This window comes from Cervus elaphus, chromosome 7 (assembly GCF_910594005.1).
Source record: "Cervus elaphus chromosome 7, mCerEla1.1, whole genome shotgun sequence".
Taxonomy (NCBI): domain Eukaryota; kingdom Metazoa; phylum Chordata; class Mammalia; order Artiodactyla; family Cervidae; genus Cervus; species Cervus elaphus.
The window spans coordinates 41766387-41784346 of record NC_057821.1 but is presented as its reverse complement, the minus strand read 5'-3'; the positions used below and the strand labels follow the sequence as shown (position 1 = coordinate 41784346).

The 17960-nt window shown below is 40.8% G+C and overlaps 1 protein-coding gene across 1 annotated transcript in view; it reads right to left on the bottom strand.

Moving 5' to 3' along the window:
• DTNBP1 (dystrobrevin binding protein 1) overlaps window positions 1-17960 on the bottom strand; it is a 97078-nt gene that overhangs the window by 59140 nt on the left and 19978 nt on the right. Inside the window, exons 5-6 of the mRNA XM_043908498.1 lie at window positions 14337-14469; window positions 3073-3205 (exon numbers count right to left, since the gene is read on the bottom strand). Of these exons, the coding sequence (XP_043764433.1) occupies window positions 3073-3205; window positions 14337-14469 (266 nt within the window). The remainder of the gene's footprint in view (window positions 1-3072; window positions 3206-14336; window positions 14470-17960) is intronic.

The following is a 17960-nucleotide window of genomic DNA, read 5'->3' as shown; positions in this document are numbered from 1 at the left end:
CACAAACACACTTCACTGCATCTTCCCAATAACCTACAATTCTGGCTTGAATCCATATGCCACATTTAATTATCATCAGAATGTGTGTGTGTATATATATATATATATAAAATATTATCTATAACTGAGCCATGTATTATTTCTTTTCTTGTAAAACTACATTTTCCTACTGTTAATAGTCACCTTATTTGCTTAGTTTTTTAGAAAACATTCCTATCACTAATACATAGTCAAACTCTGCATCAGAGCTTATAAAACCCAGCTCAACATGCTCAAGCACACCAGACAGTCTGCCCTGGAAAACACTGCTCCTGGAATCCTCTGGGGGCTCTTCCTGCTTCCATCTGGGCTGCTCTCCAGACCCGCTGAAGCTTCTCTTCACCATCATCCTAGGAATTCTGTTTCTCTCCCGAACTGGACAGATCCGCTAAGAGCAACTCATATCTCTTCCATGCTCCATCTTCCTTCTTACTGGTTTATTCCCTCGTTTGTAGGGCATATCCTCCAGGCACTTCCTGATAAAGTCTGCACATGAGCTAAACTGGAGCCCTTGTATGGCTGGAAGTTACTATTTCTTCACACTGGCTGAAAATTTGGCTAAGTAAATAAAGTGAAAGTCGCTCAGTCGTATCCGACTCCTTGCGACCCCATGGACTATACAGTCCATGTAATTCTCTAGGCCAGAATACTGGAGTGGGTAGCTGTTCCCTTCCCAGGAATCAAACCCAGGTCTCCCCCCTTATAGGAGGATCATTCACCTGCTGAGCCACAAGGGAAGCCCAAGAATACCGGAGTGGGTAGCCTATCCCTTCTCTAGCGAATCTTCCTGATCCAGGAATTGAACCGGGGTAAATAAATATACAGTAAAAATCATTTTCTACTTACAGGGTTGCTGCTGAGAAGCTGCAGTTCCTTAGGACCTTTATGAAGGTTTTCATGACTTTTTACCCTGACTGTACATACTTCTGGCTCTCTCCCTCATCACGTCCTTGGGGGACCCTTTCCAACTCAGTCACAGCCTTCAGTTTTGAACAAGTTTCTTGTATTAATTCTTCAGTGAATGTCTCCCCTTTTTCTCTTCCCTTTCTTTCTGAAGCTCCTAGTATATAGGACTTAAAAATTAATGCTCTAATTTGCTAAACATTCTCAGCTTTTCTCAGTCTTTTTGTTCTCTCATGTAAAAATTTAACATTATCTTTTGTTCTTCTAAAACAACTTTATTTCTTAAATTATTTATTTTTGACTGCACTGGGTCTTCGCGGCTGTGTGCAGAGTTTCTCTGGTTGCAGCGAGAAGGGGACTACTCTTCGTCTCAGTGTGTGGGCTTCTCCCTGGGGTGGCTTCTCTTTTTGTGGAGCACAGGCTCTGGGTGTGCAGGCTTCAGGAGTTGTGACTCACCAGTTCTAGAGGGCAGGCTCAGGAGTTGTGGCACGGGCTTAGTTGCTCCATGGCATGTGGAATCTTCCTGTACCAGGGATTGAACCCATGTCCCCTGCATTGACAGGTGCGTTCTTATCCATTGTACCACCAGGGAAGTCCTAACATCATCTTTTAATGCTTCACTTAAAGCCTTCTACTTCTGCAATCATGTATTTGATGCCCAAGAGCTTTCTTGCTAATTATCCCTTCTCTAGAGCATCCTATTTGTGTCTCATAAATGCAAAATGGTCTCCTGTAAGATTCACCTGGGGTTATTAATTAGTTTTTGCTCTTAAGTTTTCTTCTGCTCCCATCATAGTGTCTCATTCCTCCATGGGTCTTTAAAAATAATTACTAGTTTATTTTTAATTTATTTTGGCCCTGTTCATTTTGGAACCTTCATTCAATTGGATATTACTCCTTAGCTGTGCGTTCATACTTAAGAGTGAGGCACCACCAGGCTGATGAGAGCACACACAGAGGTGTGGGGCTCGTCGTCAGGGGGCACAAGGATGCAGACCCAACCGTTTCATCAGAGGACTCCCCAGTCTCCATCCCTGCAGGTCCTTTCTCGCAGGCTGGTCAGTTTCTCAGATGACCTCTCCAATTCTCTGCCCAGGGGAGACAAGATTGGCTGCCAGGGTTCTGGGAGTCACCAGAAAGAGGCCTAACAACGTCATCTTTTAAGAAGTCTTTCAAATGCTAGTCAAGGAAAGTTTTACAACAGGATAGAGGAAAGTGAATGGCTTGCCCAAGAGCACAGAATCAGTAGCGGATGAAGCCAGGACTGGGGTCTTCGGACTCTATTAACAGTGCCCTCTTTCTACGACACCACCCCAGATCTAAAATGATATTTCAGTTATGTGACACATGTTAAGACTTGTCCAGTACACTCCGGCTTTTACTTAAATTACAGATGAGGCTGTTCTCCAAACACTTACTTTTCATTTTGTAACATATAAACTATAATGTACTAATTATATATCTAATATATCTAAGTCACTGGGTGACAGTGAAGAAAAGAACGACATATAAAATTTCATAGTTCCAAATCTTGTTACCCACCTCCAGTTCTAGTTCGCCCAATGAAAACAGTCACCACGATAACTACTATGACAGGGCACTGCATCTGGTAATGACCGTCTCACTGAATCCTCACCACAACTCCAGGAGGCGGGGACACTGTCATCTTCACTGCAAGCTACACATGTTGAAGCTAAGAGATTAAATAACTTCCCGAAGGTCTCATAGACAGTCTGTGACAAAGCTGAGCCCCTTTCCACAGCCAGCACTCAGGTTCCTTTTCCTCCTGCTCTAAAGGAAAGACAAGGAAAGGAAGCAAAGGGAAAAAGCCACCCAGGATCTACCCTTTGGAGAACACGCGGTCAGGGGTTCTCCTCTCTTGGGAAGTTCTATCTGTTGCACTGTTCCCTCCACCGTTTATCCCATGCTCAGCTTTCCAGACCTCATCTCCATAAAACGGCAACAGATAGTGATACCAACAAAACAAAACATGTTTTGGATAGCTTATTAAAGAGTTTTACCTGAAATCCCTGTCTTTTATGACTCCAAACTTACAAAGAGTAGCATGTAAAGTACTGTGGGAAACTTTGAGATTGCAAATGAATATCGGGGCCAATTTTCCAAACTCACCTCTTATTTTTCTTGTAATTTTCCAGTTGTTGGGACTGCATATGTTTGTATCTCTCTAATTCACACTGTCCACATAAATCCTCCAGATTCAGCAGGTGGTTTTCTACCTCCTCAAAACTAGCCTCTAAATGAGCTGAAAGTATACAAAGTCAAAAGAAGAAACAAACGTCAGAAATCAGAATCCTTGATTATGGAGAAAAGGAAAGTGTCTAAAAGCTAAGTTTGAACTGTTGAGATTATTTTGCATTTATTTAAAATTTTTATTAACCCTTCTTGAAGCAAAATAAAATGTACCAACATTAAAATATATTTCAAGCTATCTTTTTTGAGTATATTTTTATATCTCGAACATTTTTAAGACACAACTTCCCAAAATACTTGATACTTCATTAACCAGGATAGGGAAACAGAGTATCTTGATTAATCTAATGTTGACATCCTAATGATCGCATATACCACATATGAATGATCAATTTTCAAATAATGAGAATATATCAAAATATAGTTAACACAAATTACACCAAACATAATTTAATATTTGAGATTTCAAGTGACTTTAGCATTGTTTTGCCTTGAACATGACATATATAAATCTCCAAGGCACTGAAGCATCGCTCACTGTCCACTGCTCTTTCAACCACTCCACATTGTCTCTAGGCTGCAGAACTCAGCAGATGGAGATCCTCTCTGTCAAATCCTTCATTTAAAACAGTGAAGCCACAGCCTGCAGAAATTATTTCAGTGCCCTGCCCAAGGTCACCTAGGTAGTGATAAGCAGTCAGGGATCAAAACTGAGCCTCTCTTTCACACAATGATTTCCAGTTGATAGGTGCTTAAGTAAACCAAGATTTCACAGCTATAGGGGTGAGGACCAGCTGTTTTCTTAGACAACAGAAAAGTTTTAGAGGTCAAAGGTTTTAGACCTTAGACAGCATCATGGCCGTCTATCAGGCACTCACCACACGTCCCAGGCACTGGAACACAAAGATGAAAAAGAGAAACCGTGTGCTCAGAGAGCTCAAAGTGGAGGGGAGGCATGTTTCAGAGACAACACAGCCTGACAGAGGGTGAGGGCCTGTGAAAAATCAGAGGAGAGGCATCTGACATAGACAGGTGAGCATGAGACTCAGCAGGAATGTGTGTCATGGGGGTCGGGGCAGGGAAGGCAAGCTGGCTGTGCTGCTTCCCGGCCTTAGTTTCACTCACACAGCTAAGATTCAAGGGCGCTGGGTCTAATTCCTTCCCTTAGCCGCTAGATTGCCATGTGACCTTCTAAGTTAGTTTCTGTAGCACCAACAGAAGGAGCAAGTTTCAAATTCCATGGACAGAGGAGCCTGCTGGGCTACAGTCCATGGGATCGCAGAGAGTCGGACATGACCGAGCGACCAATATTTTCACTTTTCTTTTCCGGAATTTCAACCTGCAGTTTTAGGTTTACTAAGATGCAAATTTTGCCCGTTTTAAATGAATCTGTTTGACCCACAGATATTAAATCCAGAAACAAACACATTAAAAAATTTTTTTTTAGCCACATGGTATGGGATGTGGGACCTTGGTTCCCCGGTAAGAGTCACTCAATCGAGTCCGACTCTGCGACCCCATGGACCATAGTCCATGGGATTCTCCAGGCCAGGATACTGGAGTGGGGAGCCTTTCCCCTCTCCAGGGGATCTTCCCAACCCAGGGGTTGAAGCCAGGTCTCCTGCATTGCAGGTGGATTCTTTAAGAGCTGAGCCACAAGGGACACCCTTAAACTATGGGGGAAACTGAACTTCCCTCTGCCTGGTTCCCCAAACAAAGATCAAACCCACACCCCCTGCACTGGAAGGCAGAGTCTTAATCACTGGACTACCAGGGAAGTCCCTACATTTTTTAATATCCTAAATTTTAACTCTACTAAATATCTGTGTTTTTGTACTTGGTAGGGACTATGGCTTGGGCTTCCCTGGTAGCTCAGAGGATAAAGCATCTGCCTGCAATGCGGGAGACCCAGGTTCGATCCCTGGGTTGGGACGATCCCCTGGAGAAGGAAATGGCAACCCACTCCAGTATTCTTGCCTGGAGAATCCCATGGACAGAGGAGCCTGGCGGGCTACAGCCCATCGGGTTGCAAAGAGCTGGACACAACTGAGCAACTTCACTTCACGGCTTAAAAAGACATGGATTTAGGAGGAAAAATTAAATTTTACTGAAAAGTTAAAACATGGCAAGTAGTTTAGCACTCCTCTTCAAGAACATTTTAGGTAATGACTTTTATCATAATTGATTTTTCACTGTAGATCAGTTTAAGTCTGGAAAAGTCTGATAATGCAGTTCATAACAGTTTTGAATCTATCTTTAGGGGTCACATACAACAGCTATTACCTGTGCCTGTGGAAAGCCTAACCTGAAACAATTAGCAAAAATCTAAGTTTTAATCAATGAAAAATTACACCTAAGATTTTCAAAAATGTCATCAGTGGTACCTGAGGAGTATATATATGGAAAGGAAAACAGGAAAAATGATGTTAATGTGTTAGTTGCTGTACAGATTATTTTTTTTTTATTATATTAAATGGAAAAACGAGTGGGAGCCTCAGCCTGGGAGCTCGTGCTACTGGCCCTGAAGAAGGAGTGTTCAGTTCACTCTGTTAGAACTAGTTTGACAGGGTCTTATGAGACGATCATAGCTAACAGGATTATTTAAAGGATATTTCACTTTGATTAGTGATAAGAACTAGAATAATTACATTCAATATGGAATCCATTTAGCTCTAAGCTACTTGGTTCCTTTAGCATCAGGCATGTTATCCTCAGCATACAGGGGGCTGAGTAACAGACAGGCTTTGACGTATAGGCCAGCACTGTGTCCTGGTGCTGGACGGCAACCTGAGACTTAAAGTGCCCGGGAGAGTCCGGGGTCACATTATGGCTCCTGCCCAACTCCCAGTTCTCCCCTTTAGAAGTTTCAAAGGCTCCTGAGAACTTACAGTTTAACTCCCTACCCGAGCACTCAGGGACCCCTCACTCCCTGCCCAGAGACTACTTTTCCAGCCTCACTGACACCCTCCTTCACGACCGCTTATGACTCCAAGGAGGGCCCCACCTGTGCCTGCCTGTCCTGAGGGGTCTTTGCTTCCCGCCCCAACCCCACATCTCCCTGGCAGGTTCAGGTCAGAGCTCTCCCTCCTTCATCTGTGCTCCCACTGACCTATGAACCCTGCCCAGGACTCATACTCTGACAGTACGCCACTATCCTGTCCTCTTATCTTTCTCAGCATTCTGTAAACATCTTAAGGGTAAAGCCTATATTTTTGCAACATCCAGTCCCATCACTTCATGGCAAATAGATGGGGACAAAGTGGAAGCAGTGACAGATTTCATTTTCTTGGGCTCCAAAGTCACTGTAGACGGTGACTGCAGCCATGAAATTAAAAGATGTTTGCTCCTTGGAAGAAAAGCTATGACAAACCTAACAGTATATTAAAGCAGAGACATTACTTTGCCAAAAAAAGGTCCATCTAGCTAAGGCTATGGTCTTTCCAGTAGTCATGTACGGATGTGAGAGTTGGACCAGAAAGAAGGCTGAGAACCGCAGAATTGATGCTTTTGAACTGTGGTGTTGGAGAAGACTCTGGAGAGTCCCTTGCCTGCAAGGAGATTCAATCAGTCAACCCTAATGGAAATCAATCCTGAATATTCACTGGAAGGACTGATGCTGAAGCTGAAGCTCCATACTTTGGTCACCTAATGAAAAGAGCTATTTCACTGGAAAAGACTCTGATGCTGGGAAAATAGAGGGCAGCAGGAGAAGGGGGCAACAGAGGATGAGATGGTTGGATGGCACCATCGGCTCAATGGACACGAGTTTGAGCAAACTCAGGAGATGGTGAAGGACAGGGAAGCCTGATGTCCTGTAGTCCATGGGGTCACAAAGAGTCAGACACAAATTAGTGCCTGAACAACAACAAAACATCTGGTCTGCTGAATTCAGTTAAGAAGGATTTCTGGAGATACAATGATTCTATCACTCTAAAACAAAAAATAATAATCAAGAAAGTAAATCTATGATTCATATTCATCTAATTTACATATTAGGAGGTTATGCTAAATTTTGTCAATGAGTGAATTAAACATGGGCAGAGAACTTTGAAAACACTGTTATCAGTATATCAAGTTAGGCCCCAGTGAGCTAAAGCAGAAGCAGCAACGGAACTTTTCCATTTTAACTCTTATCAGGCTTGAGGTCAGTAATAAAATATATAAGAACTGTACCAATGAACATGAATTTTCTTCCCTTTTTATATGAAAAACTTTACAAAAATCTCTTTAAATAATAAGCATATATGGTATGTACTCTGAATATTTTATTTTGAATTTAAACAGGCAGAGATTTAATCTCCCTGTCACACCCTGCTCATCTCCTGCTAGGAAACAGTCACAGATTTCAGTAAATCTGGTAACTAGAATTAGAATGCACGTGCATAAAACACTAGCAGGCCTCCAGGGACACAAAAGGACCTTCACAAGAAGTTCCAGCCTCACCATTTTGCTCCCTATAACAACAGTATATGTCTCATTTAGTGATCAGTGGGGAAGATGGGTGGAATCTTATTGGGAAGGGCCATCTGGGAAAGCCTGACACCTGGGCAGGAAAGAGCGTCACAAACCTTCGTGTGGAGACTGTCCCAGAGGAAGAGCCGTGCTGTTTGGAATTTTCCTTTGTGCCATTTGTTTCAGATACATACTATGTATAGTGTAACCACTGGCATATGAAGAGTGGAGCAGCACATTAAAATTCATAACTTCACACTTAATGAGTATTTTCTAGCAAAAATAATTAGCCTCAGGGAACAAAGAAATCTCTGCAAAAACATAGGTCACAGGAGGCCAGGTACTAAAGGACCACAAGAGTCTTCCAATGCTTTTGTCACTCTTGGTGTGATAAGGTAATAATGGAGTGGTAACAAGGAACTTTGAGGCGGGCATTAGAAAGCCATCAAGGGACAAATGAGATCTGTGCAGTATATACTAAACTGTGTCGAAAGGGAGCTAATATGTCCCTTGAAGGGTCTAATCTCAGAATGTAACCTGGACCATAACATAATCTGTTTCATGAAACTGTAAAAACTGTGACAGTCTCCTAGCCAGATGCACTCTCAAAGTCTGTACAGAGAAAGCAGAACAGTAATGTATCCGGTCAGGTCAGATTGAAAGAGAGAGGCAAGCAAGCTCAGTACAAGGCTGTCATTCTCTTACAGAACTGTTATCTGAGAATTAACAGAATCTTCTGTTCTAGATGAAGGTGTCTTTTTAAGTAGGTCATACGAAATAAACCAAGCAACAGAGAGAATTCAGAAAAGCTCTTGACATTTTAGACTTTTAAAATAGGAATAGGATTAGACTACCCTCTAGTGGCAGTTCAGGAGAATTCAATAAATATGTTCCAAACATCTTACAGTTTCACAGTAAAATGCACAGAATAAGTGTTGTAGGAAAAACCACTAGGTCATACTTTCTTCAATTTAAGTCTGAATTTTGCAATAAGGAGCTCATGATCTGAATCACAGTCAGCCGCATTAGTGACCTGGATAACCACAATGGTGTGGTCACTCACCTAGAGCCAGACATCCTGGAGTGTGAAGTCAAGTAGGCATTAGGAAGCATTACTACGAACAAAGCTAGTGCATGTGATGGAATTCCAGCTGAGCTATTTCATATCCTAAAAGATGATGCTGTAAAGTGCTGCACTCAAGATCCCAGCAAATTTGGAAAACTCAGCAGTTGCCCAAGGACTAGAAAAGGTCAGTTTTCATTCTAATCCCAAAGAAGCACAATGCCAAAGAATGTTCAAACTACTGTACAGCTGCACTCATTTCACACGCTAGCAAAGTAATGCTCAAAATCCTTCAACCTAGGCTTCAACAGTACGTGAACCAAGAACTTCCAGATGTACAAGCTGGATCTTTAAAAAGGTAGAGGAACCAGAGATCAAATTGCCAACATCAATTGGATCACAGAAAAAGTAAGGGAATTCCAGAAAAACATCTACCTCTACTTCATTGACCTCTCCTTCATTGATGTGCTAAAGTCTTTGTGTGGATCACAACAAACTGGAAAATTCTTAAAGAGATGGGAATAGCAGACCACCTTACCTGCCTCCTGAGAAACCTGTATGCTGGTCAAGAAGCAACAGTTAGAACCCAGTATGGAACAATGGACTGGTTCAAAACTGGGAAAGGAGTACGTCACCCTGCTTGTTTAACTTATATGCAGAGTACACTGTGCAACTGAACAACAAGAAAGGGCTGGTGGCTCAGCTGGTAAAGAATCCACCTGCAACGCAAGAGGGCGTCTGCAGTGCAGGAGACCCAGGTTTGATCCCTGGGTCAGGAAGGTCCCCTGGAGAAGGAAACAGCAACCCACTCCAGTATTCTTGCCTGGGAAATTCCATGGACAGAGGAGACTGGTGGGCTACAGTCCATGGGGTTGCAAGAGCTGGACACGACTTAGCGCTAAACCAAGAAAGTGTACAGAATCTTGAGGACAATATTCCATTCTATCCTTACATACTATTTTTCAATATACAGAATACTACATTGTTCTCACATTTCACACTAGGGTTTTGCACTCTTAACTCTTCTGTAGGACAAGCTAAATTGTGTAACACCCATCCAATCCTCCCCTCAAAGACAATGGTTTTGTAAATCTGCAAAGGCCAGAGAGACTCCCAGGAGAAAGTGAGCATCCTGGTGACAGCTGCCTGGTCTTGTCCACTGCTGTGTGCCCTGAGCCCGCAAATGGCGCATGGGAGTCACAGATGCCTAACACATACCAGGCACCCTGGGCTACCCTGTGAAGCAGGTTCTCTTTTCTTCAATCCTAAAAGCAAAGAAACTAAAGCTTAGAGAAGTCAGGAAACCTCCACGGAGTCTCACAGTTAAGAAGCTGGGAAACTGCGGTCCAAACCCAGATCTGAAAGTCAGTTCATAGCCCTTCTTTCCCAATTCCCAGCATACCTTTATTTATTACCTCTTTTTTTTTTTTTAAATGACAAGCCTTACCAGTGATTATCAATTATACAGTCTTTGTAAGCTGGATGGATCACATCCCATTAAAAAAACAACATGAGTGGATTATCTGTTCTTACCTAATTCCTGAGGGAGCATGTAATCAGGAGCCATATTTATTAAGCCACAGGATAACACAGCTAAAAGCATCATCAAAGGTCCAAATTGCTCACATCATATTAATCCCTTATTCTTTAATAAGGGCAGACCCTCTAGAGAGCAAGGCAAGACTAAAAGAGTTAAGTGGCCTAGGAAATATAGGGACTGAATGGATATAGTATTAGATTTGACAGTGAAAGGGCAAAAAGTTCAGAGAAGTTAAGAGAATCCTGTGACTACATATAGATTAGTTACTGTTTTCTTCTAAGCAATTTTTATTTTTCATTATTGCTTGACTAAGCCTTGTAATACTATATCAAAGTAGGTAATGACAAAGAGCATTCTGAGGCTACCCCTTGAAAGGGAAGCTATCAGGGCTTCCCTGGTGGCTCAGCTGGTAAAGAATCTGCCTGCAATGCAAGAGACCCCGGTTTGAATCCCGGGTCAGGAAGATCGCTGGAGAAGGGACAGGCTGCCCACTCCAGTATTCTTGGGCTTCCCTGGTGGCTCAGCTGGTAAAGAATCCACCCGCAACGTGGGAGACCTGGGTTCCATCCCTGGGTTGGGAAGATCCCCTGGAGAAGGCTACCCACTCCTGTATTCTGGCCTGGAGAATTCCATGAACTGTATAGTCCATGGGGTCACAGAGAGCCAGACACGACTGAGCGACTTTCACTTCACCCCCAAAATAAAGAAATCCACAGTTTATGGGTAAGCATTAAAACCAAATGATTCGAATTTCTAAGAATGGTGCATAATCTCATTAAAATGAATTCATAAAATGCATTAATAATATAGATATGTATTTATACAGCCAGCAAATTTGGCTTCCAAATGTTTTCCTCAGGCAACGACAACAGCAGAAATAAACAAATGGGTCTAGATCAAACTATAAAGATATTTGTACAGCAAAGGAAACCATCAACAAAATGGAATGGCAACCTTCTGAATGGGAAAGGATACTGCAGATGATCTATCTGATAAGGAGTTAATATCCAAAATAAATAAAGAACTCACACAACTCAAAAACAAACAAACAAACAATCTGATTGAAAAAATAGGCAAAGGATCTGAATAAACATTTTCCCAAGGACCTGAAAAAAGATACATGAAGAGATGCTCAACATGGCTAGTCATCAGGGAAATGCAAATCAAAACTATAGTATCACCTCACGCCTGTCAGAATGGCTGTTACCAAAAGACAACAAGTGCTGGCAAGGGGAGCCCTCAGGCACTGTTGGTGGGAATGTAATTTGGTATAGCCCCTACTGTGGGAACAATATGGAAGTTCCTTAAAAAATCAAAAATAGAACTACCATATGATCCAGCCACTCTACTCCTTGGTATTTATCCAAGAAGAAAATGAAAACACTAATGAGGAAAGATACATGTGCCCCCACCATGTTCACTGCAGCATTTTAGTTACAATAGCCAAAATATGGAAGTAAACCTAAACGTCCATCAACAGATGAATCGATAAAAAAGGTGTGGTACATATATACACTGTAATATTACTCAACCACAAACAAAAAATGAAATAATGCCATTCACAATAACATGGATAGACCTAGGGGGTAATATGTTATGTGGAATAACCGAGAAAGACAAATACCATATGATTTCATTTCTGTATGAAATCTAAAGAACAAAACAAGTGAATGAACAAAACAGAAAAAGACTCACAGATACAGAGAACAAAGTGGTTGTTGCCAGAGGGGAGGGTGGTGGGGTAGCTGGATGAAGCAGGTGAGGGAGACTGAGAGGTACAAACTTCCAATTATAAAGTACTTCATGGGATGTAATTTACAATAAGAGGAATGTCAATAATATTATAATAACTGTGTATGGTGGCAGATGGCTACTAGACTTAAAATGGTGATCAATTCAAAATGTATATAACGGGTGAAAAAAATGAAAGTGAAAGTTGCTCAGTCGTGTCGGACTCTTTGCGACCCCATGGGATAGACAGTCCATGGAATTCTCTAGGCCAGAATGCTGGAGTAGGTAGCCTTTCCCGTCTCCAGGGGATCTTCCCAACCCAGGGATTGAACCCAGGTCTCCAGCATTGCAGGTGTATTCTTTACCAGCTGAGCCACCAGGGAAGCCCAAGAATACTGGAGTGGGTAGCCTATCCCTTTTCCGGAGGATCTTCCTGACCCAGGAATTGAACCAGGGTCAATCACTATAAAACACAATGTACACACAGTGTACTTAAGTGTACACTATGTTGTACACCTGAAACTAACATAATATTGTAGGTCAACTATACTTCAATGAAAAATAAAAATTAAATTATTTGGAAGTGACTGTCGAGACTGATACTTCAGCTTTAATTTAATTTGCTTTAATTTAGCTTTAATTTGCCTTTGGTGGTCAATGTTCTCGGATTAGTAAAGACAGAATTCAAGTGAGCATTTGGGAAACCCATCACATTCATTTAAAAAGTCAAAATGCAGTTTCTGAAGATAGTATCACATTACTAAACATCACTTCTTCAGGATAGTAGAATCCTAATTGAGAAGAAAAATACACAATACTCTATCTTAAGTAGAATCAACTATGAGAATAATTAGAACTGAGGCCAAATGCATTTAATCAGCAGAGTGGCATCAAACAAATAACATTTATAAACAGAATTTACTCTCAGCTGGAAAGGAAAGGAGGATAGTATCATAGGTGGATGTCTCTGCAAAGAAATACACAATCAGTGAAAAACAAAGACTCAAAGAGATACACGAAGAGATGCTGAACAAAAAGTGGCTAAAAGGAATATTCCCCCAGTGTCTAGGAGGCTTTTTCTGTCAGTTATCAAAGGCTTGAGAAGGACCATTCCTACACCTACAAGAGGGAAATAAGGCCAGAGGGCCTTCCTCCTAAACCCAGAGTCTCTTTTCCCCCACCCTGCTTTCAGAAATAACAGAACGCTGATTCCAGGGCTTCAAGAACGTGGGTCATGGAGTCTGCTGACAGGTGCCACTCCAAATGCCTCATCCTCCATTGAGTCTGTCACCACTGCGGCTGGGATCCTGGATGCACATCTTACTGTGTGTGACCCTGAGCAAGTCTCTACCCCTCCAAGCCTAACTTGCCTAGGCCGTAAGGTAGGATAATAAAAGCTACTTCTGCAGGGATCTTGTGAGGATTGTAAATAATGTCTGTAAAGCACCTAACCATCTCCGATATATAGTAGGCGCTACAAATGTTAGCTATTATTATCAGCAGTGGCATTCCAAACACCAATCAGGTTCATTTTATTCACACACACAAGTTTTATGCTTTGCTAATTACTTGCTTTGTAAATCAGCTCTGTTTTGCTTTTAAAAATGTGGTATCGAAAATCAGAAGAGATGATGGGGTATCTTTACACCTTCTTAGCTATTAAGACTCAGACAGGTTATTAGCTCAAGAAATTCATCTCCTATGTAGATAGCCACTACCTCTTACTTCACTAAGATCTTAAGCTTGGTTAGAAAATAATAAGCCACAATGTTATATTATGATGTGGCGCTGTCAAGCATAAAAGTCAATTTTCTGAATATCAGCCCAAGAAACAAATATCAGCATGATTCATCCCAGTAAAAACAAAAAATAAACATATAATCTTCCACAAGGTATAAAGTTAGCCAAACAGGTACCCTCACTTAATTGTATCTGTTTGATGATCTTTTATCAGTTTAAGGAGGGAAAAAAAGCATATTTCAAGACATGAAGCTCTGAGCAAACCCAGTATTAAAAGCAACAACTTCCAGAGTACAGCCTTTAGTCTGTACATAGCAAAGCCACCATAACCTCTTTCATTTCCTATATTTACACTACTAAACAGAGACCTAAAGTCACGAAGACAACCCCGAGTCACTTTAAGAATCAACAAAAGTATGTTTTCTGAGCAGAACGGAGGCAGAAAAAGGTCGTGGTGTATTTTAAAAATCATTTCCACATTTTAAATAATCGTTTTTTGGTCAAATCATCAGTTAATCAAAATATGAAATTATTTAGAACTATTTCCCTCCAAATCCTGTTAAGCAATAAGATTAACGTATTCTTAGAAAGCTTTGGAATCATGCCAAATTATTTTCCTTCCTAGAAGCAGCGTTTGGAGGCGAACGGGGAACTTACTCAGACTTGCCGTCAGGGATTCTAAGTCTGCAATGAGGCCTGGAAGCTGCTGAAGCTGCTGCTGCAGGTCCCGGAGGCTCGCCTGCTTCTTCTCCCAGTGCGCGGAGAGCATGACCACCTCGCCGTCCACCCGCTGCAACACGGAAGGGGAGGGTCAGGCCCAGGGACTGCAGGCACAGAGGTCAGACCGGCGTAATGAGAGCCAGCCGTGTTATCTGCAAAAGCCCTTCTACTGGGTCCAGACAACACGACACTCTGAGGAGACTGGCGTTGTTTTCTTTCTTAGAAAAGAACCACCTTAATAACCAGTGCAGAAAAACCTCAAATTACAGGTTGTATCGGTGCATCTTAACCCAGGAAAGAGAAAGTTCAGCCATGACCTTAGAAGTCACTTCTAAATACACCCTGTTTCTAAGTAAACCATGTATTTGCACAATTCAAATCTAGAAAAAATAAAACAGAAAACAACCACTAACAACTGAAAAGAAAACAAACAAAAACAAACCCCGAGACATAATGAATGGGTAATTATTTGCCTTACAAAAGGACTTATTTGAAAGAAAAGTCCCCTAATGCATTTAGAATATACCATGATTCAGTTTCTATTTAAGTAGGAACGTTCACTGAATAAAGTAAGATAAATGGTACTTGTATACGAAGGAATCACTGAGGCAAATGAACAATTTCATAAAAAAAGGAGAAAAGGATTTACACTAACAAATTCAGATGTGAAAGCTTCCTGATAGCAGGGATGTGAGACGCTAGGCTAGCCTAAAATAATTTTGACTTCTTTTCCAGAAGACTTAAAGAAAATGACAGACAGCAGTTTCTCCCAGACAGTTTTGTTTTGGTCCTAACATGGTGAGAGTGGAAAGGCCTACAATAAGATTTAGAAGGGGCATAGAGAGGTTATCTTTTGAAAACATCACTAGTGATGAGTAAGAACTGTGGAAGATTCCCGCATGTTGCACAATAAAGACTGCAAAATTCATTATATAACAAAAGGAAGTATATCTGAACTTTATCTGTAAAATATAAAGTTTTAATATAAAAGAGTTCACAGTTAAGTTATATAAAAAAGGGGCAATTTATACAACCCATGATGAAGATTCTTCAAGAGTTGAAACACAAATAAATACAACTGATTTTTACTGAATTTCACTAAAGAAAGACCTTTCAGAGGAATAAAAATACCAAAATAAGATACAAACTTATTTGCATGTGGTGCTAGATTGTTTTAGCTTCTACATTTTAATATTCCAGGAATTCACAACATTGAAATAAAAACAAGAAAGAGATCAGCAAGCTGCCCTGTTTCCTCATTTTATCCCCACCTCACACCTCTCCCCGTTGTCAGGCAGTCCTTGTTGGAGGGGTAACACACACCGTCTCACACACAAGCCTCAGCTGAGCTGGAGAGGCGACACCAGGGGCATGATCATCAATTCTGCATGCTTAAAAACGCCTGTGCCAGCCAATATAAAGATCCCAGAGAGCAGTTTAAAAAATACTGAGCATTGCTAACAGATTAATGTGGCTAATACAGCTTCTCTGTGATGCAATAATAAGAAAATTAGGGCTTGAAATAAGAACCCCTGCCCATAGGATTCATCTGTAATATCCAACAAGCTTCTACTGAACACCTGCTCTTTGCCTGGCTCTGTTTCAGGCACTGAAGATACTGTGGTGAACAAAAAAGAAAAAAAAAATTGTGCTTTACTCTGGAGTAGGTCTCACAAATTCTCTAGGCCTCAGCTTTTAAACACTAATAAAAGAAAAAATAATTTCCTGTATCACAGGGCTGACGATGATAAAAGGTATTTTTCCTGGTACATGGCATATCTTTTAAAAAGTTTGTTAAATCTTAATTGCAGTGGTTAATTGTGTTAATAATTTGAAAGACCTAGAATAAACAATTTTTAGATATAAATATTACTGAAAATTAAAATGAAACATAAATATTAAAACTTAAGTACAGTATAGTTCATGCCTTCCACGAAATTCAAAATCATATTCTGTATATAGAATATAAAAAGTGTACATAAAAAGAATCTATCAAAATACATTCAAATATTATTTTAATTTAGAAGAATGGGATGTTGAATGGATTCTCCGAAATCATTATCAACAATTATGTAATATATGAGTACAGCATTTTGAGCATTTTCTATGTGCCAGGCCCCGTGTTAAGCAATTTACATTAAACACATAGCAACCTTATAAACAGAGCAATATTACTACATTCATTTTACAGAAGAAGAAACTGAGGTGCAAGGAAGACAGGTCACTTGCTCAAGGGCCACACAGGACCTAGATTCAATCTCAGGAATCTGACACTTAAGCCCATGCCCTTAATCCACCTTCTAGGGACTGTGTATGCAGGGACACAAAAGGAAGAAAAGTGAAAAGTAGCGAAAGAAAAGGTTCAGAGAAACTGTACTTTAGCTTTACTTAATAAGGAAGGAGCCATCTTCAGACGGCCAATTTTTCTCCTCCAAGTAAACAATTCTGAATAAATCCAGATTTAACACCAGGAAATCAAGTTTAAGTAGCAAGACAAACCCACAGTTTGGGCTTGTTCCCAAAGTTACAAATCATCGCAAAAGTCCTTCTGGTGGACACTGAAGTTAGGAAAACAAAGAAAAGGCTGGGACCCAAATGATTTTCAAAAGCGGTAATATTTGGGTAATAAAACAACATAAAAACTTTTATATTTGTAAACAACAGTTCAGCATTTTGCGGGAATGCTTCCCTGATAGCTCAGTTGGTAAAGAATCCGCCTGCAATGAGGGAGACCTGGGTTCGATCCCTGGGTTGGGAGGATCCCCTGGCTAAGGGAAAGGCTACCCGCTCCAGTAATCTGGCCTGGAGAAGTCCATGGATGAATCCATGCGCTTGCAAAGAGTTGGACACAACTGAGCGACTTTCACTTTCACTTAGTTCATGTGATTTTCAAACAACTCCGTTTGCTAAGCAGGGTAAATGGTGTTATACCATTTTATGTGAGTCAACTAGAAACAGAGAGACTCCGCTTATCTGTCCAAGGTTAAAATGCATTACTGCAGAAACCAGGCATTCCCACACCCAGTTCAGTCCACTCCCCACCACAAGCAGGAGAGATTCAAGCCGGAATCCAAAGAGAATGAAGCATGCCTGATTTAACCAGTTTACACACCAAGCTGTCAAAGCATGAGTCTTAAAAAGAGTTCAATCTGAAGGCAAGCAAGTATTTCACAACAATAAAAAGCATAAGCAAATAATGCACTGGAAGTCTAACTTTAGAAAGTTACCCTCAGAATCTAACCCCTAAGTCACTATCAATTTACGTGTTTATTTACATACTAAGAGAGGGAAAAACAAATCACAGAACTTGTAAAAAAAAAAAAAAATCTTGTAGAAAAAGTCTAGACAGCAAAGCTACATTGAACAAACTGTTTGCTAAAGCAACATGGCTCTGAATTTTAAGACTATAAATAAGAATTAGCTTTAAAATAGTTAAGTATAAAATAACTTGTCAAAGAAGACTGAATTATCCTTAAGTATATTTGCCCTGGCAGACTGACATTGACTAAAGGCCACTAAAGACACATGAGCATGGCCTGACAAAATACACAATAAAACAGT